At 38.6% G+C, this 22,837-nt stretch overlaps 1 protein-coding gene across 1 annotated transcript in view; it reads right to left on the bottom strand.

Annotated features, from left to right (window-relative positions):
- Window positions 1-15,512: 15,512 nt before the first annotated feature.
- The window catches only part of ADAM7 (ADAM metallopeptidase domain 7), a 69,874-nt gene continuing 62,549 nt past the window's right edge, over window positions 15,513-22,837 (bottom strand). Inside the window, exon 22 of the mRNA XM_025394317.1 lies at window positions 15,513-15,630. Coding sequence (XP_025250102.1) covers window positions 15,513-15,630 — 118 coding nt within the window. The remainder of the gene's footprint in view (window positions 15,631-22,837) is intronic.

The following is a 22,837-nucleotide window of genomic DNA, read 5'->3' as shown; positions in this document are numbered from 1 at the left end:
TTTCTCATTCGAGCTCCCTGCTTGGAATAAATATCCATGTGGACTCATAATAGTGTTTAATGAATAGATGGAACACATTTTGAACCTCATGCCATAATGGGTCACTGTGAGTTTATTGATAATGGAAAGATTACATTGGAGAAGATACTGCTGTGGGTCAGATGTGGCTTGTTCCTGCCAAAGCTCATGTTGAAATTTGATTCCCAATATGGCAGTGTTGGGAGGTGGAGCTTAGTGGGAGGTGCTTGGGTCACAGGGATGGATCCCTCATGAGTAGATTAATACCATCTAGGGAAGTGAGTTCTCCCTCTTGCAGGATGGGATTAGTTAGCAGAAACCAGATTGTTCTTTCTTGTGTTTGGTCTCTTTACACATTCCCCTTCTCTTCCCCATCCCCTCTTTCTACCATGAGTTGAAGCGGCAAGAAACCCTCAGCAGGTGGGCTGCCTGATTTTGGAATTCTCAACCTCCAGAACTGTTATCCAAATAAACTTCTTTTGTTAATAAATTACCCAGTCCCAGATATTCTATCATAGCAGCACAAAACAGAGTAAGACAGGTATCCAGATAATATGTTGTAGCAGAAGTAACACCAGACAGGTGCTAGGTATTTAGGAATCTAGTTTCATCTGGCAGCTAGCTAGCAAGTCATCCAGTTTCTCTGAGTGTCAGTTTCCACACCTGAAAAATGAGAAAAATGGCCCAAAGACCATTACAACCCTGAACCACTCTTTGAATCTGTGAAGTAAAATTCCTTTATGAAAGCGTGAGTTCTGTAGCTCAGCAAATGGACCAACTGCCATGGAAGATTTAGAAGGTTTTAGAGGAGTCAAAAAACCTTTCTCTATTATTTCCCAAATGTGGGTTTAGCTTAAAGAGTTTCTGGAGCACTGACTGATAGCAAAGCAGTGGCTCCATCACTGAGGAGAAAAGTGCAAATGAGTTTATTCCAAATGGGAATATTGCCTGCAATGCAGCAGTATTTTTCTAACAGTGTCATTAATGAAGCTGTTCAATAGCTTGAGGGTTTTACAACAATGTCATACGAATTTGATAGCATTTCATTTGGAATGTTTTATATAATACTCGTGCATTTTAATAAGCATAATGGATAATTAAGATGCCACAATATATTTATTATTCTCTCCTAATACCCCTGTGAATCCAAATGGATTAACACATGTATTGCTTTGCATTTTACCCTCTCCCACATTAAGGAGATTTTTCTAGGTCAGGGACTGTGTGTCACTTTTCTCCTTACACCCAGCACATAGCATTTTGCTTAAACTATTATTTATTTGGCAAATAAGATAAAGAATCAATATTGGGTCACAAAGATCTGAGGAAGTACTGATTTGGGAGTTAACAGACATTCAGTTCAATGACAATCTGCCAGGAAGTTTAAATTTAGAAAATGTGGAATTCAGGCCCTATCAGATCCAGGTAAGTAATTTTCACCTATCTAAGCTTGCATGTCCTCCTTGTCAAATAAGAGGATAGAACAACATAATTGTAAAGGCATCTTTCCGTTCTAAATTTGGTACTTTCATGCTACATACATATTGTATTTAGAAACTACACATATTCAAGGAATATTAAAATGACCTTTCTCCTCAAAAATATAAAATGACTGTCCAGTGCCCAGATAAACTTTAGTTCCTTAAATCTGGCATTCCATTCCTTCGTCAGAATATACAATTTATTACATTTGACATGACACATTCTGCAAGGTTACTTTCAACATACAATATTCACTATCGAATATACAACTTTAGAAGATCACAATTGTCCATTCACTTTATTTTAAACTTCTCAAGGGAGGGATTGTAGTTTTTATTTTGGTTCTCACTGATGCCCTCCATATAAGAGGTGCTGAAATATATGAAAGTATGGATGAATAAATGATATCAAAGCTTAACTTCCTTCAAACACACACAGTGAATGAATAAAACAATGAGTAAAACCAGTTAGAAAAGAGGAAAGGACTATAGAGGGCATCTCCTTTAGCTATAGGCTTGATTTAAATCAGAGAGACTTAGCTCAGCAGTATGACTGTTGAAAATTCTCAGAGGAAAACAGATCAATTGGGCTGACCACATATATATTCAAATAAATGATTTCTGTTAGTTATACCAGGCGAGTAACATGTAAAAGGTATTGATTATGAAGACTGAGTGTCCTAATTTAAAATCTTTTTGTGTGATTTTGAGCAAACTACTAAACACCCATAGACTTAATAAAGTTGTTACTAAATAAGGAAATGCACAGAATATCGCATAACCTTTTTAAAAAATATTCTAAATATGCTAGCTTTCCATTTTCCTCCAAAGATTTTGTATTTCTTACAGTTGGCCATAAAGGAAAAAGAAAGTATCATATGCAGAACATTTAGATAATCAGAAAGTATAGACCACTTTATGACCTGTAATCTTATTGGAGTCCTTGTCAGATGGACTTTGTAGCCATTTCTGATCCTTTTCATCCCTTTGCCCTTTTTCTAAGACTATTATTGCTTCTTTTAGACTACATTTAAAACCATGTGCCATCACAAAGGTAGCCTGGGCCTAAAGAATTATTATCTACTCACTTTTCAAGAAATAGGAATTAAGGAAACTTTCTTGTATGGAAACTACTTCTGGGTGAGTTTCTGAACATTTTGTCAGCTTTGCAATTTCCAAGTGCAGAGCTGTGTTGAAGGCTTACTTATCTGTCATCTCTCTTCTACTGACCGGAGCTTTAGCAAAGTGCCATAATTCTTTGTAAGGCTCTCTTAACTAAAGATTTAAAGATTTCCACAGCTGCCATTATGAAAGAATGGGCTTGGCTTCTACTGGTTTCTACATTGTCCAGAAAGTTTAAAAGGGCGATTTTGAAGATAGCACTACCAGGGCTCCAAGATCTCATTAATTACCCAAAACTACTAGAACAGAATTCCTTCCAGTGGCCTGTCACTTGTCTCTTCAGGTTGATTTTATACATTCAATGTCTTCCTATTGCTGATTACATCAAATGTAAATACTTCTATGTAACTTTCAAGATCTGCCTTCAAGTGGCTTTCTCTACCCATCTGACTTCATCTTCCACTGCTCCCTAAACCCCACTCCCCTCAATGTATTAATGTCCTACCTCATTATCTTTGCACAAATGTTACCTTTTCCTGAAATACTCTCTAAACTTCTTAATCCTTTCTATTTGTCAAGGTCAGTTTCATCTTATCTATCTTTTCTGATTTGTCCAACCTTTGTAATTATGTTTCTTACTCCTCCTGGCTTCTATTATTGGAACTGAGAACGTTCTGCTTGGATAAGCTAATGCTCTGTAAGCCAAGCCTTCCCAACTCTTGCTCCCATCAGCCGAGCCTCTTTGTATCCAGAGGCAGGCAATGCAACTTTTGTTTTATGCCTGGGAGGAATGTTGTGATTATGAGCAGGGTTTATGAAGAGGATAGAGGATGGGAAGAATAACTTGATTCCTCATTTTTATTTTTTTGCCTCTTTTCTAAGATTATAGAGAATTGAGTTTTATGAGATTTGGTGTAACTATTTGACTTATCTGAATATAAGCTGATCTGCTTTGGGCTCCATATAATTGCATGTGACACCAAATGGGAAAAGAGGATGAATATTCTCCTTCCCCTCCCTTGGCATGAAACGCAGCAGATTTTTGACATTGTGACATTCAGAGTCCAGGCAGGTCATAAGTGCTGCACTTGAATGGGGGATAATTGATAAGTGTGAATGAGAGGAGTAGCAGGAAGAGGATGATGTCCCATTTTGCAAAAAGGTATACTTAGAGTTTCAGGAAAATCAAAAAGGATGATGAAGAACCCCAAGACTATCAACAGCAGCTAGCCCTTACTACCCTCACCCTAAAGGGCAAAGGGAGTGAACTGTTGCTGGAAGAGAAAGGTATGGGGGAGTCGCTGTTAGGGACAAGGCCGCTTGACAAGTGTTGTGGAATTTAATAGAGTAGCACGGCAACTTCCCAAGCCATAGCCCTGTGCAAAAGGAGTTGGGGGAATGCAAAGCCCAATCCCAGTCTTTCCTTTCCAAACTTCAGCCTATTGTGTCTCCTGTTGGACAAACTCCAAAGGAAGCCACAGAAAGGAAATGCTCATTGCTGTCGTCCACAGCATTCTTGAGGATGAAAAAAGGGTGTAAAGTGAATCTGAGAATTACCTAGGAGGCATCCTGATGATTGAAAGTTTTGAATGATCTGGAGAAGGGGTGTGCACAGTGCTGGAATGAGACAGCAGAAAGGAGCAAGCTTGAGCCTGGGTGGACAAACAGCATAAACTTGCATGACTGCAGCCAATTCTGTGATTTGTTGGATGTATGTGAGAATCCCTATAGGACTCCCAGAACTATTATAAATTGAGGAAATTTAAATGAGAGAATAATACCTACCAGTGAAGCTTATGGGGAGGCAGTGAAAGGTACATGCCACCTAGTATGTGTCAGAGCTGAGAAGTCTAACTTGGGTGGTTTCACTGCAGAGCCTGCAGTTTTAATGATTTCACTCCTCTACCTCTATTTTGAAGTCATAGTGTAGGGAGACCTGGGATATTCACGTTATATAACACTTTATATACTGTGCACTAACATCCAGCTTTGAATGACATACTTTGTATTATTTATAGGTAGATCTTATTTTCAAAATCCAAATAGAAGGATAAAAACTGCTTATCTTTTTTATCATGAGAAATAACAATGAAATTCTAAGCCTCCCAACTGACTGAACAGATCCCTTCTTGGCCAAGGAGACCTCAGAGAAACCTTGAAAACTGAATTCTCAGGCATGATGAGATGGAAGGTTAGATGTGCCTCGTTATACCCCTTCCTTTGCAAACTGCTATTAAGCTTTCTTCCCTAAGGGAAAAACAGAAACCAACCCTTTCAAAAGACTCTACCAATAGTGTAAAGCAACTGCTGGACACTGGTCCACCCTTTTGCAATTTCAACAAAACAACCAGCCACATTCCTTTTGATAAGAGTCCACCAACCACGGAGTGGCTCTGGCCAGTCTACAAAGGATGTGTAATGAGGGTTTTCATGTTTTCTGCTTCACCCTTTGCCATTAGAGGGCTGAAAACTCCGCCCTGGGGTCATGCGCTTGCAGCCATTTATACTCATAAAGGGACATGAAACTCAATTGTGCATGCACACATTTCTCTTTTCATAAATATACATGGCTACCACAGCTTACCAACTATATATATTTGGCCACCCTGTTCAGCATAAATTCCTATTCCCTTTGAGGTGTCTGTTTTTGGCTTCTGACCAGAGACTACGCTTCCCAGTCTGTCAGATTGGTCACCCTGTAGGCTGCAACCCTTTATGAGAAATAAAGTTCTCTTTTCCAAATTGATAAATCTCATTATTTTAACATTAACAATAGTTGTCATGTATATGTAGTAGTATTTCTGAGGGCTGAACACATAGTAGGTGCCAATTAAATATTTGTTGATGGCTTAGTAGCCTTTGAAAGCTGAATTTTATAAAATTTAGTTATGTATAAATAAAAACAACTATCTGACTATGGCTATTTTACCCCCATAGAACTTCTAATGAATGACACAGACAATGACAATGAGTATCCTTGCTTGAAGCTACTTTCTGTGTATCTCAATTTCCATGTGTTCATACATTTAACATGAGGAAGAACAACTGTTACATTTTCTATATATGGCATATATTGTCTCACTGGTAAGGATGTTAGAATGTCATGAACAGGAATTACAATTACCTTGAGACTTTTTATGTAAAGTGAATTGAAGGGAAAGATCACCAAAGCAAGAACCAATGCTTTGAGATATATATACAGCAGATCTAGTACTATGTTCTATAAATGAGTGCTTACTGCATAGCACAGTAATTATATATTACAGTGTTATATACACAGTATTATAACAGGAGAAATGGCTATTCTCATTCACAATCAAGTGATGAAAAACTGAGAAAATAAAACAAGCCAAAAATTTCCCCACAATTGGATATAGAAAACTTCCTACTTAGTATAGTGTTCTTCTAAATTTTTCTTTAAACTAGGATTTTACTCTTGTGCTTAATATTCAATACAGAAGACACATTTAAGTAGGCTTCATCAGGTGTCTTCATCCTAAGTGCCTCCTCTCCAATAATACACAGCTGTTTTGAAAACTCCGAGTTGATTTTTTTTACTTACAGAAGTGGTGGGCAGTGGAGTTGGCAATGCCCTTCATGATCCATATTCTGTGTTAGAGGAAGAGTATGTGATGCCCTTGTTATGGAAGGAGAGCCTGTGTTATGGTTCTGCATCTGTTCTAAGATCTCAGATGAGCCATTTGCTGCTCTAAGAATGAGGATGGCAAGTCAGGTGTCTCATGTTTCTATCTTAAAAATAATTATTTGTTTGTAGATTACTACAGGTAGTCCCCATTGATTTTAACTAGTAAATCATGCAACTTTGTAAAAAGAAATTTAACATCTCTGCCTCTTTCATTTTCTATTTCCCACAATGACCCATGTTTAGAGCCTGGAAAATAGTATTTCACAATGTCCTTCAGGTTCAAACACACAAACTCACATATAGGGCTAGATCGCCCTGTGCACTAGTTTGTTTAAGGTTAATGGCACGCTTTACCATGGGATTGTTTTCTTGTACATATTAGTCCTTTTTCCTAAGCCAGTATAAGTTCCCGAGAACAAAAATGATTTAGAGTATCTTTTCTGCTTCCTTTCAGGTAAATACGATCCCATCTTCTAAGCCAGTTCAAACTCACTCAGTGCCAAGGTGTACTGCTGACCCTGTCTTGACATGACCTTTTCAATCATACTCTGAGGACCTATTAGAAATCCTAGTATTTCTGTGGCTATCATTGACTTTCTTTAAAAACAAAACAAAACAAAACAAGCTAAACTAAAACTAAACACCACTTGTGTTTCTTTTATTTCTAATGTCTTGCCAAAATGCAACTTTCGTAAGGAGAAACTTTGCACCTCTTGTAATGGGGGAAAAACTATACATTTCACATGCATAAGTAGGAAATTTGACTGTGAAAAAGAGAAAGATTTTAACAAATGAATGCAAGTATTAATATCACTAGCTTAGTGAAGTTTTAAATTTTTCTTGCGGCATAACTATTCTAAAAACCATCTTCCACTTCTCTTATACATATGCACAGCCTCTGAATACACACATAAAAATTATTATCTTAGTGACTAAAGGAAAATTGCATTCTCATATTCTAAGTACTGCAATGTAATGCAAGCCATTCTAATCATTGGTTCTAATTAAAATAGTAAATCTCTTTTAAAAATCCTTGTGTTCTTGTTAAACCCTTGATTTTAACACTCCTATCTTAACAGTGCTCCTTAAAGCAAAGAAGTGTGCCCATTACCTAGAAGAAATGAACCCTCAGTGCCAGGCTTTTTAGTCAAAGGCAGGATGCAGATATTCTGTCAAGTTAGTCAGATACTAGTGATGCTGTCATCCAGTGATGCTGGCTCATCAACACAACAAAGAGCTTTGTCATGATCACTTGCAGACTGGTAATCTCATCTATTTCATCTATTTGGAGGGCTCATAGAGGCCATGGATTGAACGTCAAAATTCAATCCTTTGTGTATTTGTGTGTTTGGGTGTTTGGGTATATATGTATTGGTTTTAAATTTGAGGCCTCCCATCATACGACACACTAAAGTCATTTTTTGTCCCATTCTTTTTAAATGGAAGAACTCACTTATGCAAACGTATATGGAGAATTTGTACAAGCCTAGTGGCAGACATTGGCTCTCATGTCTGGAATTACTCCAGGCCACTTCTTATTTACTTCCCTCATTTCAGCCAGTTCTCACCAAATTGCCTAGCTCTCCAATTCCAGTTGATCTCAGTATGTGGACTCTTGACGCTTCCTCTATTGCAATTTTAAGGGCCCACTTTGCACATGCCTCTCTGGCTGAGCCTCAACTTTTCTCTCAGTCACAATTTCATGTTGTCTTTCTGGCACTAAGTAGAGATGACAAAGGGACAGTCCTGGTCCTCCCTGGACTTCTATGTCAACCTTGTGGACATATCCCCTCATCCTACCCTGTATGAATTCTCCAACGGGGAAGTCAACTTGAAATTTAAAAAATATCTGTATCTATATCTATCTATCTATCTATCTATCTATCTATCTATCTATCTATCTATCTATCTATCTATCTATCTATCTATCTATCTATCTATCTATACACACATCCATAAGCACCTATATATATATGAGATATAATATTAGATATTTTGATCTTTATACATTGAAGACCAAAAAAATTGCATCTCTTGGTGTTTCAACCAGAAAATAAAATTATTAAGATTTTAGCAAAATTGTCTAAGTTATTTACTCATTTGTATGAACCAGAAGTCGAATGTCTTAATAGCTCACTGTGTCTTGTGATGGACAGCTACCTTATCTTCTTTGAAAATATTTTTTTTCATAAAATGTACACATAGTTTAAAATATCAAATAATATCCAAAGATTTATAATGAAATACAGGAGCTTCTGCCCCATATGTTACCACTTCTGATGCTCATTTGTTATATACTAGATATTCCATACTTTCCTATTCCCACTACCAGCTGCCTCTGTATTTCTAAGTAAGTTACTTCTATTTCCATTTGTACCTTTGTTGGTTTTAGGAATTATATGCTGTCTTGCAACAAAGAAAGTGCAGTCTGATGATTTTCCTTCAACTCTTGAAACCTGTGCTCCATTTTCTTCTAACTTCCCAAGCTGCATTAAGAAATATAATGCCATCCTATTCTTAATCCCTTTTTTATAACCTGCATTTTCTCTTGGAGGTATTGGATTCTTCACTTTAAACCCTATGATTTGAAATTTTACTATGACTTTTAAGAAGAGTATTTTTACCTGGAAACTGACACGCTCTAGTTTTGAAAACATTTTTTCTTTTCTTTTTCATCTCTTTCTTTTTAACGTTACTGGAACATATATATCCATTGTTACTTGAATAATGTCAATCCATTGTATCATCACTTCAGTTAGATATGTTACATCTTTTCACTTTCTCTTACATCTTTCCTAGTCTTTTATTTTTCAACTATATTTATTTTCAACTATATGCTGTGTTTTGGAATAACTTCTTCAGAATTGTCATAAAGCTCACTAATTATCTCTTTGTTTATGTTCAAAATACTGTTCAACACATCGATTGCATTTTAAATTTCAACTATGTTATGTGTGTTTCACATTATACAGACTACTTTTATTCACTATTTCTATTTCTCTGATCATCCCATAACTTTTTAAATATAATGAATGTACTTATTTTATATTTTGAGTCTATCCCAAAATTGATTATATCTGAGAGGCTTTTTTGTTTTGTTTTGTTTTTGATGGAGTTTCACTGTTGTCACCCAGGCTGGAGTGCAATGGTGCGAACTTGGCTCACTGCAACCTCCACTCCCAGGCTCAAGCAATCCTTCTGCCTCCTGAGTAACTGAGACTACAGGCAAGCACCACCATGCCCAGCTAATTTTTGTATTTTTAGTAGAGATGGGGTTTCACCATGTTGGCCAGGCTGGTCTCGAACTGCTGATCTCAGATGATCCATCTGCCTGGGCCTCCCAAACTGCTGGGATTACAGGTGTGAGCCACCACACCTGGCCATATTTGTGAGTCTTAACATTGTTGTTTACTTTTTCTACTGACCCTTGTTCTGGATGACTTAGTTCCAGTTCCATTCTGTGATTTTCTAAAACAGTCTCATGTTCACAGGAACCTTATTGTGAGATGAAACATTGAGGTTGTGATTAAAGTGGTTTGTATTTAACTTACATTTCTGGATTTATGTTTCTCATTGTTTCTGGACTCTGAGAATAACCTTTACTTTCTTATCAAAACAACAATCCATTGAAAAGTTAAAAAAAAAATTCCAGAACTTTTCAGAACTTTCTAGTGTTTTGTACCAGGTATATTTCTTTAGCTTTCTTGTTCACTATTTTGCCAGCTAGGGAAGCTACAATTCAACTTCACTCTTTACTTGTATCCAACCAGGCATTAACTAGAGAAAAAGGGACCAGATTTACCTTCTTATCTGGAACAACTGTAAAAACTTAAAGGGCAAACAGTATGAAAACAACAGTTTAAGGCACAAGCCATCCAACAATGAAGGATGATGAATCCTGAGAGACTGGAAATGAAGGATCTGAACTATTTGGTTCCCCAAACTCACTGTCTTCGGAGTTTTCAGGCTGCGGCACACAGAACGGGGAACCCAGGCAGAGCCCAGCGGATTCCCTGAGGTAAAGAGAAGGAGCTATGGATCCAAGTAGAGTAAGGCAGCTGTATTTCACAGTATGTATTAGTTCATTCTCACACTGCCATAAAGAAATACCCGAGACAGGATAATTTGTGTGTGTGTGTGTGTGTGTGTGTGTGTGTTTTGAAAATATTTTATCTCAACCTGTGGCTTGTGTTTCACTTTTCCAATAGTTTTTTTTTTTTTTTTTTAATTATACTTTAAGTTCTAGGGTACATGTGCATAACGTGCAGGTTTGTTACATATGTATACTTGTGCCATGTTGCTGTGCTGCACCCATCAACTCGTCAGCACCCATCAACTCGTCATTTACATCAGGTATAACTCCCAGTGCAATCCCTCCCTCCTCCCCCCTCCCCGTGATAGGCCCCGGTGTGTGATGTTCCCCTTCCTGAGTCCAAGTGATCTCATTGTTCAATTCCCACCTATGAGTGAGAACATGCGGTGTTTGGTTTTCTGTTCTTCTGATAGTTTGCTGAGAATGATGGTTTCCAGCTGCATCCATGTCCCTACAAAGGACACAAACTCATCCTTTTTTATGGCTGCATAGTATTCCATGGTGTATATGTGCCACATTTTCTTAATCCAGTCTGTCACTGATGGACATTTGGATTATTCCAAGTCTTTGCTATTGTGAATAGTGCCGCAATAAACATACGTGTGCATGTGTCTTTATAGCAGCATGATTTATAATCCTTTGGGTATATACCCAGTAATGGGATGGCTGGGTCATATGGTACTTCTAGTTCCAGATCCTTGAGGAATCGCCATACTGTTTTCCATAATGGTTGAACTAGTTTACAGTCCCACCAACAGTGTAAAAGTGTTCCTATTTCTCCACATCCTCTCCAGCACCTGTTGTTTCCTGACTTTCTAATGATTGCCATTCTAACTGGTGTGAGATGGTATCTCATTGTGGTTTTGATTTGCATTTCTCTGATGACCAGTGATGATGAGCATTTTTTCATGTGTTTGTTGGCTGTATGAATGTCCTCTTTTGAGAAATATCTATTCATATCCTTTGCCCACTTTTTGATGGGATTGTTTGTTTTTTTGTTGTAAATTTGTTTGAGTTCTTTGTAGGTTCTGGATATTAGCCCTTTGTCAGATGAGTAGATTGCAAAAATTTTCTCCCATTCTGTAGGTTGCCTGTTCACTCTGATGGTAGTTTCTTTTGCTGAGCAGAAGCTCTTTAGTTTAGTTAGATCCCATTTGTCAATTTTGGCTTTTGTTGCCGTTGCTTTTGGTGTTTTAGACATGAAGTCTTTGCCCATGCCTATATCCTGAATGGTATTACCTAGGTTTTCTTCTAGGGTTTTTATGGTATTAGGTCTAACATTTAAGTCTCTAATCCATCTTGAATTGATTTTCGTATAAGGAGTAAGGAAAAGATCCAGTTTCAGCTTTCTACTTATGGCTAGCCAATTTTCCCAGCACCATTTATTAAATAGGGAATCCTTTCCCCATTTCTTGTTTCTCTCAGGTTTGTCAAAGATCAGATGGCTGTAGATGTGTGGTATTATTTCTGAGGACTCTGTTCTGTTCCATTGGTCTATATCTCTGTTTTGGTACCAGTACCATGCTGTTTTGGTTACTGTAGCCTTGTAGTATAGTTTGAAGTCAGGTAGCGTGATGCCTCCAGCTTTGTTCTTTTGACTTAGGGTTGTCTTGGAGATGTGGGCTCTTTTTTGGTTCCATATGAACTTTAAAGCAGTTTTTTCCAATTCTGTGAAGAAACTCATTGGTAGCTTGATGGGGATGGCATTGAATCTATAAATTACCTTGGGCAGTATGGCCATTTTCACGATATTGATTCTTCCTATCCATGAGCATGGTATGTTCTTCCATTTGTTTATGTCCTCTTTTATTTCACTGAGCAGTGGTTTGTAGTTCTCCTTGAAGAGGTCCTTTACATCCCTTGTAAGTTGGATTCCTAGGTATTTTATTCTCTTTGAAGCAATTGTGAATGGAAGTTCATTCCTGATTTGGCTCTCTGTTTGTCTGCTACTGGTGTATAAGAATGCTTGTGATTTTTGCACATTAATTTTGTATCCTGAGACTTTGCTGAAGTTGCTTATCAGCTTAAGGAGATTTTGGGCTGAGACACTGGGGTTTTCTAAATATACAATCATGTCATCTGCAAAGAGGGACAATTTGACTTCTTCTTTTCCTAACTGAATACCCTTGATTTCTTTCTCTTGCCTGATTGCCCTAGCCAGAACTTCCAACACTATGTTGAATAGGAGTGGTGAGAGAGGGCATCCCGAGACAGGATAATTTATAAAGAAAAGAGGTTTATAATCCCAGCACTTTGGTAGGCATAGGCAGGCAGATCACTTGAGGTCAGGAGTTTGAGACAAGCCTGGTCAACATAGTGAAACCCCATCTCTACTAAAAATACAAAAATTAGCCTGGTGTGGTGGCACCTGTAATCCCAGCTACTTAGGAGGCTGAGGCAGAGGAATTGCTTGAACCGGGGAGGCAGAGGTTGCAGTGAGCCGAGATTGTGCCACTGCACTCCAGCATGGGCAACAGAGCGAGATTCCCTCTCAAAAAAAAAAAAAAAAAAAAAAGAGTTTTAACTGGCTCATGGTTCCACAGACTGTACAGAAAGTATGGCAGCATCTGCTTCTGGCGAGGCCTCAGGGAGCTTTTACTGATAGCAAAAGGTAAAGCCAAAGTGGGGGTCTTATATGAAAAGAAAACTTAAAATTAACCTAGAACAGACACAGATATTTGATTTAGCAGACTAGGCTCAGAACACTCATTAAAATAATATTCAATATGTTCAAAAATTTAAGTGGAGACATGGAAGATATAAAAGATATTAAACATTTGCAGTGGACTTAGTGTTTCAAGACGGGGAAACAAGGAAGATTGTGTTGGGTAGAATAGCACAAAATTGTCATTTTGTCTTTTCAAATAGAATGACTTTCTTGCTTGAGGGGACCTTAACCTTTCCCTTGAGAGGCCTTTATTGGGGCTTAGAGTGAAAGTTACAGGGGCGCTTACTCAGGAGAACTATAAAGTCTTTAGGGTTTGTAGAGAATTTTTGGAATAGCCTAATAATCTTTATCTCACCAATGAGTCTGCAGATGGGCAGGGACCATGTACTACATAAGAAGCTAGGAGAGTTGGGTCCTGTTTGCACAATTATCCATATCTTGTTTATTTTCCACTAGTTGTTTAACTTCACTGGGCTTTGTTTTCAAAACTTCTAAAAGGAACAAGTTGCTTTTAAATCTAAAACAATATTTGATAAACCTACCCTGTACTACATACCCTCTGCTCCTAGTCCAAGGTTCTAGATAGTCAACTGTTAGCACAATAACTGGGTAAAATTGAATGCACATTTTTAAGTAATTTTTTTATGAAAACTTATCTGAGTATTTCTCAGTATAATTTTTTTTAGATTTTTTGGTTGATACACATGTACATATTTTCAGCATAATGAGTAGGGTGTCTACACTTAACATTCATCAATTGTATATTTCAAAGTAGCTGGAAAAAAATAATTTGAGAGTTCCTCGCATAAAAAAGATAAATGTTTAAAGTGATACATATCCCAGTTACTCCAATTTGATTACATAAACTTACCAGTATACTTTTTATCATTATATTAATTCACTATATTTATTTACATAAGAAAGTTAAAAATGCATCAAACTTAAGCTCCATTGTCATCTCCAATCTAACCTGCTTCTTTCTTACTTTCTTTTCTTGGTTAAGGAACCAATAAAATGTCATCTACACAAATCAGAAACATAGAAGACAGCATCAACTCTGCCCTTGACCTCATCCCTGTTCCCTTACCCAATCAAAAAAGAACTTCTTGTAGCCCTCCTTTTAATCTATGTTTCTACCACCCTGGTCTCTCTGAGGTTTTATATCTTCTAACTTGACAGTACAGTAGCCTTCTCTCATCCAACCTTCAAAATCATGACTTTTCCCCCCCAAAACACAAATTTTACCTTGTTACTTTCATTTAAGTTATTTTACCAAGTCAATTGCCTTTAAGATATCCACAGCAGGCCAGGCACAGTGGCTCATGCCTGTAATCCCAGTACTTTGGGAGGCTGAAGCAGGCATATCACTTGAGGCCAGGAGTTCGAGACTAGCCTGGCCAACATGGCGAAACTCTGTCTCTACAAAAAATTAAAAAATTAGCTGGGTGTGCTGGCACACATCTGTAGTCCCAGCTACTCGGGAGGCTAAGGCAAGAGAATTACTTGAACCCAGGAGGCAGAGTTTCCAGTGAGCTGAGATTGTGCTCCTGCTCTTCAGTCTGGGCAACATAGCAAGACCTTGTCTCAAACAACAACAGATAACCACATCATAGAATATCCAGTGTAGCCTATCTTTAATGTACTCTCATACCATGCTTTCCTATATAACTTATGATATAACTACACTAACCTACTTTCTGTGATCAGACCCACCAAACTCAGGTATGCTTAGACTCGCTGCTTCTCCCTGGAATGCTAATTCTCTGCTTGGCAAACCTTTGTACCTTTGTTAAGACCTTGATTAAAAGTTACCTCTCTGAAGCCTTCTCCATTCCAGCAAGCATTACAAGGCTTCTCTTCATTCCCCTGGGCATTTTCTCCTACTGCCTTCCTCTTTGGTGCCATGTATCACATTAATTTATTTTTCTAACTTTTTTCCAGAATTTCATTTTTCATGTATATGTGGCAATGCATTTTATTTTTAATCTTTTCATTTTTGTGGGTACATAGTAGGTATATATATTCAGAGGATACATAAGATGTTTTCTTACAGACATCACATAATTTATGACCATCCATTTAGAAGCCTGTTTTGCTTGCTCACGGAGCTTGGTTTTCTTAGGGCAGGGCTGTGTACACCTGCATATCTTCACGTCCCTAGAATAATACCTCTAACACAGCCAGTATGCGATGGTACATGTTGAACAAAGAAGTTAATGGATAAGTAAACAGAACCTATATGGTATCAGTCCATATTTGTTGTTTATTTTTATAAGTTTTTTTTTTTCCTCTGAAATCTGTAAGCGTGCTTGATCGCTGCCTCTGCTTTTTTGTTGTTATTGTTTCTATTTACAGGAGTCTAAGAGGGATCCTAGTGAAGAGGGTAATAACTTTGCCTGTTTTGTGATGCGGGAGGTGACATCATGTGGTTCTGCCATTTTAACATTGTTCCGTCTGAGCCTGAGTGTTCTTTCTCTTGAAGATTCAAGCGAACCAGGTCAGGAGAATGACATCAGACTGTGCTTGTGCCTGATAATTCATTTCTGAAGGTGCAATATTAAGTGTCGCAGTGTCCAGCTGGTGATATTTTCGGCATAGAAACCTGTTAGACATGGCAGCATTAACGAGATGGAATGAATTGATTTATTTCTCTTCTGAATTGCTTGGCAGTGCCTCAAGATTGAGGCATCAGATTTGCACAATGTGCTACTTAGGAGATTATTTCTTCCTTCCTCCAGCCAGACAGACGACTACAGTAGGCAATGATAGCTTAAACTTGGGAAATGTCCTTCTTCAGAGACAGCATGAGGGACATTTCAGAGAAGATCAGATTACTCTCCAACTGCTTTCACTGGTGGACCTGAGGAGGCACGCCCCTGAACCAGGTCTTTAAGGGAGAGAGTAGAACAACCTAGAAGCTCAGGAGGTCACTCCAACTATTATTTTCCCATCTGTGGCTTATTGACATACACTTTGACATCAAGGCACTGACACTGATAACGTGAGAGAAATGAATAGATTAATTATGGGAGGAGTATTTTAAATGCTAAAGGCTTTGTCTAAAATAATTCACATTTTTCCATCCAGTGGTTCCTCTCTTTGAATCCTGTTAGAATGACAGTAGATCTTTTCATTCTTTCCCTGCTTTAGGCATGACTTTGAAGAACCTGAAGATGTGAAAATGAAATGGATACTGTGCTCCTTTTGGCTAGGATTGGAGAGGGACCACTAACTGATCTCTGCTACCAGCCACTTTCAACATCAAAGCTACTTTTTTCTTTTCTTTTTTCTTTTCTTTTTTTTTTTCTTTTTTGAGACAGAATCTGGCTCTGTCGCCAGGCTGGAGTGCAGTGGTGCAGTCTCGGCTCACTGCAACCTCTGCCTCCTGGGTTCAAGGGATTCCCCTGCCTCAGTCTCCCGAGTAGCTGGGACTACGGGTGCATGCCACCACACTCGGCTAATTTTTTGTGTTTTAGTAGAGATGGGATTTCATTATGTTGGCCAGGATGGTCTCAATCCTAAGCTACTTTTAGCAGGATTGAACTCTGAGGTCATCCAGTGGCCAATTGTGATGCTGTTGTCATTCTTAAAACTGGAGTGACTTATCGTTTTTGGTGGTCTGAGGCTTGTGATTCCTGTTTTGCCATTTCTTGGCTGTGTGTTTGAGGACCTCTTATCCCTAGCCTCCTCATTTGTAAAAGAATCCTTTCCATGGACCTTGTGCATTTCATGGAAATATAATAGCATCTTGCAGGTGCCTGGGGTCTGGAAGATGCTTTGTAGGTGCTCTACCTTTCCCTGTGTGTTCCAAGTGACCCTCATCTGGTGCATTCTTCATTTGATTAAAGCAAGGAAGGACGCTTTAGCAGAGGGCTCTATCTCTTGATTGGCCCCTGCCATCCCCTGGCCCACTGTCTTCCCTATTGTGCACAGTGACGGCAGAGACAACAACACACAGCTTGCCCAAACACACTAAGCTGAATTAAAGCACCACCCAGGTAGAGGTCTATTCTATTAAGCAAGGATCATCCAGAAATTGAGTCACTATATCACAAGGGAAAGATTCAAGGTTCACAAAGTCCCTGCTAGGAAGTGACCAATGAGAGCTGCAAAGGGCGTTTAAGTTTTGGTCCATCCCCAGATACAGTTCTTCCTTGGACAACAGCATCTCAGCTATGCTCTGGCTGAACTGGGAGGTGACAGCTGCCTAGCTTTGCTCTTCCTACTTGATATGTTAACTCATGCACCATTGTTACTATGGTTGGGAAGTATGGTGGACCGTAGATGGAAGAAGAGAATGGGAGTGAGATATTTACACAGTTCTGAATTTTGGGGGTGAGGGCTGTGCGTTTTTCCTGTCACTGTTGTATTTGTATCACAGCATAATAATGATGAAAAGCATACTCTTTGGAGTTAGACTTCCTGGCTTAGAATTGTGAACATACTACTTAAACGGCTATCTCTTTTGGCACATTATTTGACTTTTTTTATATCAATTTTCTAAGCTGTAAAATGAAAATAGTAGTAGCATTTAACTCATTGTTTCAAGTTAACTGAAATAATACATATGAAGTGCTTAGAATAATGTCTGACAAATAGTGTCCACTCACAAAATGCTATGTTTGTTTTAGCTGCTGTAGTAGCATATCTCTGGTATCCTTGAGCAAGAGACTTTGGCTTTTGAATTTATTTATCTAAGATCCTCTAAGACAGCTCTGATGTAATTTCCTCCCAGCCAGCATTCCTGCAATCCCAAAGACCCCCCTTTTCCATTTTTTTGTCCTTGGAGACTTCTAAGGTTTAAAGTTATGTGTATCTTCTTTCCTTAGCAATCAATACCCATTACATATGTCTCACAATTATAACTTTTCCTGGAAACAGATGTTAATGGATTCTGTTCAACCCAAAAGACCCTCACTTCCCTATACATCAGCTCTTGAGTTTCCTAAAAGCCTGACCTTCAGTTAGAAAGTGATCAGGAAGCTTCTCAAAAAGCCTAGGAATCTAATCAATATTTCTCACTCAATGGTGATGATTAGTAGAGGACATCAACAGTGCACCACAATGTCAGATAAGTAACACAGGATGTAGGCTGCTGACATTCACCATCCATTATACATCCCCCAGGAGGTGGGAGAGCTTCAGGTTTCCATGGCAGCAGTCAGCCAAGTTAATTTGATGGCCTTCAAACAAAATGAACAGATAATACATAATTAAACAACAACAACAAAAAACTAGACACCCACTCGTAGTAGTTTTCAGGAGCCTGGGTTTTCTTTGGGTCTATCCAAATGCCAATGTCAAGAAAATTGGACTTCATGACTGAGAGTAAAGAAGATTTATGCATTCAGTCTAAAATCTCCATTCAAAGCTTTCTAGCTGAGAGCCCAATTCCCCTTTTGTTTAGGGATATGGTCCCTGTTTGTCTGTTTCCATCCACAGCTCTGCCAGAGACGAAAGCGGTGTTTGAAACAATTCACCCAGATTTCCATCTATAATCATCAAGAATGGAATTCATCAAATTCCTTAAGATATTTACTGAAAGTCATGATTTTGAGGGCCTAGTGCTCTCCGGAAAAGGGACAGCAGCAGCCTCGAGCAGTTTTCCAGCTAACAAGAATTTCGTTAGCTATGTGGCCACCTAGTGGCTCTTCCATGAACGTCACTGATGGATTGTCAGGTACACAGACAATCGTCCGCTAATAAAGAAGTTACCTGCACGTTATGCACATGTACCCTACAACTTACAGTATAATAATAATAAATAAATTTAAAAAAAAAAAAAAAAAAGAAGTTAATATCTTTCTTGGAATATGACTTCCTAATTTTACACACATGCGATGTGAGTTTCTGAATTCTAGAATCATCCGGCAGGACAGACGCTTTGAGAAAAAGGCAGAATAGCTATGGGGAGATGTTTGATATTTGGGAATGATTGCTGGTATAATGGGAATGCTGATGACAGGTCATCCGTCGGCGAAGGTTTTGTTTTGTGTCGTCATTGGTGTATTCCTGGCAGAACTGATGTAAATATGCGCGTGAAGATTCCTTGGTACAGCAGCAGTTTGATAATATCATATAGCAAGTATGGATTCCGATTTATTGTTTTGAGTGTTTTAAAAAGTGGCTGAACTGGACTTAAACTGCACAACCGATTTCCCCCATCCTCTCCCTTAACTCCCTTCCTGAAATGTACAGCCACGGACATCTCTGCTTGAAGTGTATAGCCACGGACATCTCTGCTCAGGTTTTAATTCTCATGTTTATATTTTATCTTGTTTTCCTATGGGTTGCCCTAGTGTCGGCATGTTATAGTGGTCAGTAATTTGGACAGAAGTTTTGCTTAAACCCCAGGGACCTGTAAAACTTCAGCCCTCAGGCCACTGATCTGTGTGTGGGTTGGGAGTGTAATCGAAGCCCATCAGCTTTCAGTCCTCTCTTGGATTTTACTCTCCGTGGTGCTTTCTCAGGTACCCACTCCCATGCATGTCACAGGGGTGAGTGGAGAGCTTGGCAACCCTTCCATGCTTCTCTCATTCTCAGAATGCCCCCCAGCTGTGACCCTAATTCCATCCATGGCTGGTCCACTCCTCACCTCAGCTGTACCTCCAGTCCCAGGATAGCCAAGTCACATCTTTGTCCTATTTGTTTTCCATAAGTTTTAGTATTTTTGCTTATAAATCATTTGGATTTCTCCTTCCCAACCCAAATCCAGTCCATGGAAGACCATTAGAAATGTAAATGTACAATTAGAAAAATGGTGTTGAAAAGGGCAGTATGTATTATGGGCTCTAAAAGGCAAGATCATTTGCTTCCAGATAAATCTGTGTCTGTTCAGAGCAAAGGGGACATGACCTAACTGCAAGGACAACCCCAAACCCTAAAACACACCATCTTCAAATACAACAAACTCAAGTCGAGTTTGGGCAAGTGCCAGCTATGTCCATGTATGGGGTGGGGACTCCCGATATCCATTCCCGGGAAATCATGGCCAGTAACTGGCTCCACGGCCATGGCAGAACTGGGCTGACAAGGGGTCAACAAGTAACGAGGAGCTGTGATGTTTGATTCTGCTCTGTAGACATTGGAAGGAGAGGCTTCTTAAGAGCATTTAAAAGGAATAGAAAGTCCTAAGGCCCGGGGTCTACATATGGACAAAACTTGGAGAACGTGACCTAAAATTGAAAAGGGGCTTAACTGTCAGAGACTTCTGAGGTTGTTGAAAGGAAAGGGAAGCAAATTAGAAATCTAAAGAGATCTGAACAGGAAGCAATGAGTTGGGAGAATGGAGGGGGTATAAGAGATGTTTATTATTGGAGAGAGAACTTCGAAAAAAAAATCACCAGAAAGTAGCAGTTAGTTATATATGGAGCCCAAGACAGAAGTAATGGAGGGAGGATTTTGTCTGAAAGAGATATGGAGACAATACAAAAATAATGAATCAGAAAGGTGATCCTTTTATAAAGGAAATACGATATCATCAAACTGTGCTTTGTTCATCCACATATGCAGCGTTCAGGAGAATAGGAAGATGTGGCTGTTCCGTAATTTTGGACATCAGAGGCTTATTGTTTGCCTTAATGAGGAAAGCATATATCACATGCGGAGTTTCTGGAGTTTCTTTCCCCTCAAATTTACATAAAACATTTAAATTAGTTTCCTTGGCTTTAAGTACACATTTGTCAACACTCTTTCTTAAAGTGGCAGCTTTGATTAGAACAACAGATGCAGAAAGAAAGCTCCTGTGGTATCCAGTGCTGAGTCACTGCCGTGCTATGCTGCAGGCAGGCTCCGCTCCAGGAGAAAGACAAGTCAGCGGAGCAACAAAAATGTCAACAAGGACAACAGTCTTTCTTCCTTCCGTTGTAGCCTTTATTTATTTCATCGAGTCAGAATATTTTTATTTAGCACTTGAAAACTTTATTTCAGTAAATGGAAAAAAAAATATTGCATGTAGCTTTAACAGTTCGCAAGAAGAAAATAGAGGACACAAAAGAACACCTTGAGAGGCATCTGTGTAAGCAGCAGCTGAAATCATTCCCAGGGTAACCCCCCATCCCATAACAAACAGACAGGTAGGGGGTGGAGACAGCACAGAAATAGCACATTGTCAAGTAGCACATGATAAAGACCTTAGAAACGCTTCATAGGAGTTTTGAGTATGTCCTCACTTGAAGTACCCTTTCTGAAATTCTTGTAACCCTCTGATTTCTCTGTCAGCTTCTTAAGGAATTCTAGAGAGGTAAACCTAGGAATTTAGAATTGCCAGGAGTATTATGTGTTTTCCTTTCCTTCCACCATTATTTTAAGGACTATCCTGCAGTTCTGTCCACTATTCTTCTGCCTCTTTCACTTTCAATTACCTAGTAGAATCCATGCCACTCAGCCCTGCCTTCTTTGGCATTTCTGCAGGAATTGCATTTAAACCAGAGTTAGTGCTAATGATTTCAAGTTTTAAAAAGTACTTTTACATTTCCAAAGAAGTAACTTTTTATATGCAATGTTTTCTTCCTAGACTGTAAGTTATCATCCTCAAAGTTTGGACTCTTGAAATAAACTAGAGTAACATTTTGTAGGAAAATACTATGGCAAGAGTACGAATTTTTATATTGCAGTAAAGAGCATCTGAAAGACCACGAGAAATGTTTTTCTGCAGCGTATGTTTATGATAGAGGGTGTGAATTCTACCGGTAAATATTAACAGGAAGAAGTTGCTTCTCTTAAACATTTTCTGTCTGGATAGAGGACACTTGAAAAACTACCAAAAATTTGAGTAGCAGATATCTAGGTAAGGTTGTAAAGATCTTGCATCCAGAATCCCAAGCCCAGGCTTGCACAGCCATTTTGGATATCCAACGTCAAGCTCTAAATAGAAACAGATGGTTAAAGATAAGTTGTTTACTATGAAATCTGTGAACCATGTATTTCCATTACTCATTTATATCTACTAATTAGAATAACCTTTCTGGATTCCGTAGTCTTACATTTATTCATGCTTTTATAGCTCTCCCTAGCCATTGCTAATTAAGCAGTTATAAAACAAATAGGCCTATTATGAAAGAAAGAAAATAATTTTGTTTTCCATTATGGGATGCCAAACAGTTTGCTGGCACTAAGGAGTGTCTTCACTCTCTACTCTCTGGGGGACAGGTTTATCATTGTGGAGTGGAAGGATCATTAGAAAATACCCTGCTTTTCAGTGGAGGGGGCGGTAGGTCTGTATTAAGCAAGATTCCTCATAAGAATGCTCTGTGAAAGAACCTTCATACTAATCCAGTGCCTACTGCACTGTGAAAACTCAGCAAAAATGAAGGAGGAAGAAATGAAAACAAACTCAAAATGTACTCAAGCCATGCTCATTTTCTTTCCCTTTGACATAAATCACAATTTTTGAATAAATTTTCTAATATAGACACACTAAGTCGAATGTGAAGTCAGCCCTCCCATTTATTGATTCGATAAGTAAAAAATTTAGAAAAGCAATCATGAAGGAAACTGTTTCTTTCTGTGATTTCCAACATTACTAAAGCCCTTTAACATACTTGAAGAAAATCTGTGGGTATGTATACTCTGACCAACAAAAGTCTGAAAGAATAGTGCTGCTTTCATTATTCCTAACCTGTATCGAGACTCTGGCGCTGTTGAATTCTAGATTGCTCCGTTGGTCCGGTTTGAAAGTTTTGGATTAAAACATCCTTAGCAGAATTATATATTAGAAATTTAAGCATATCAGCAAAAAAAAAAAAAAAAAAAAAAAAAATTCTAGGCTTCCTAATCTGTTGATAAGTACAGAGGATGTCCCCAGTGAA

This window comes from Theropithecus gelada, chromosome 8, assembly GCF_003255815.1.
Source record: "Theropithecus gelada isolate Dixy chromosome 8, Tgel_1.0, whole genome shotgun sequence".
In the NCBI taxonomy this organism is placed as follows: Eukaryota; Metazoa; Chordata; class Mammalia; order Primates; family Cercopithecidae; genus Theropithecus; species Theropithecus gelada.
The sequence above is the reverse complement of the archived record's forward strand: the minus strand, read 5'-3'. Positions and strand labels throughout refer to the sequence as shown.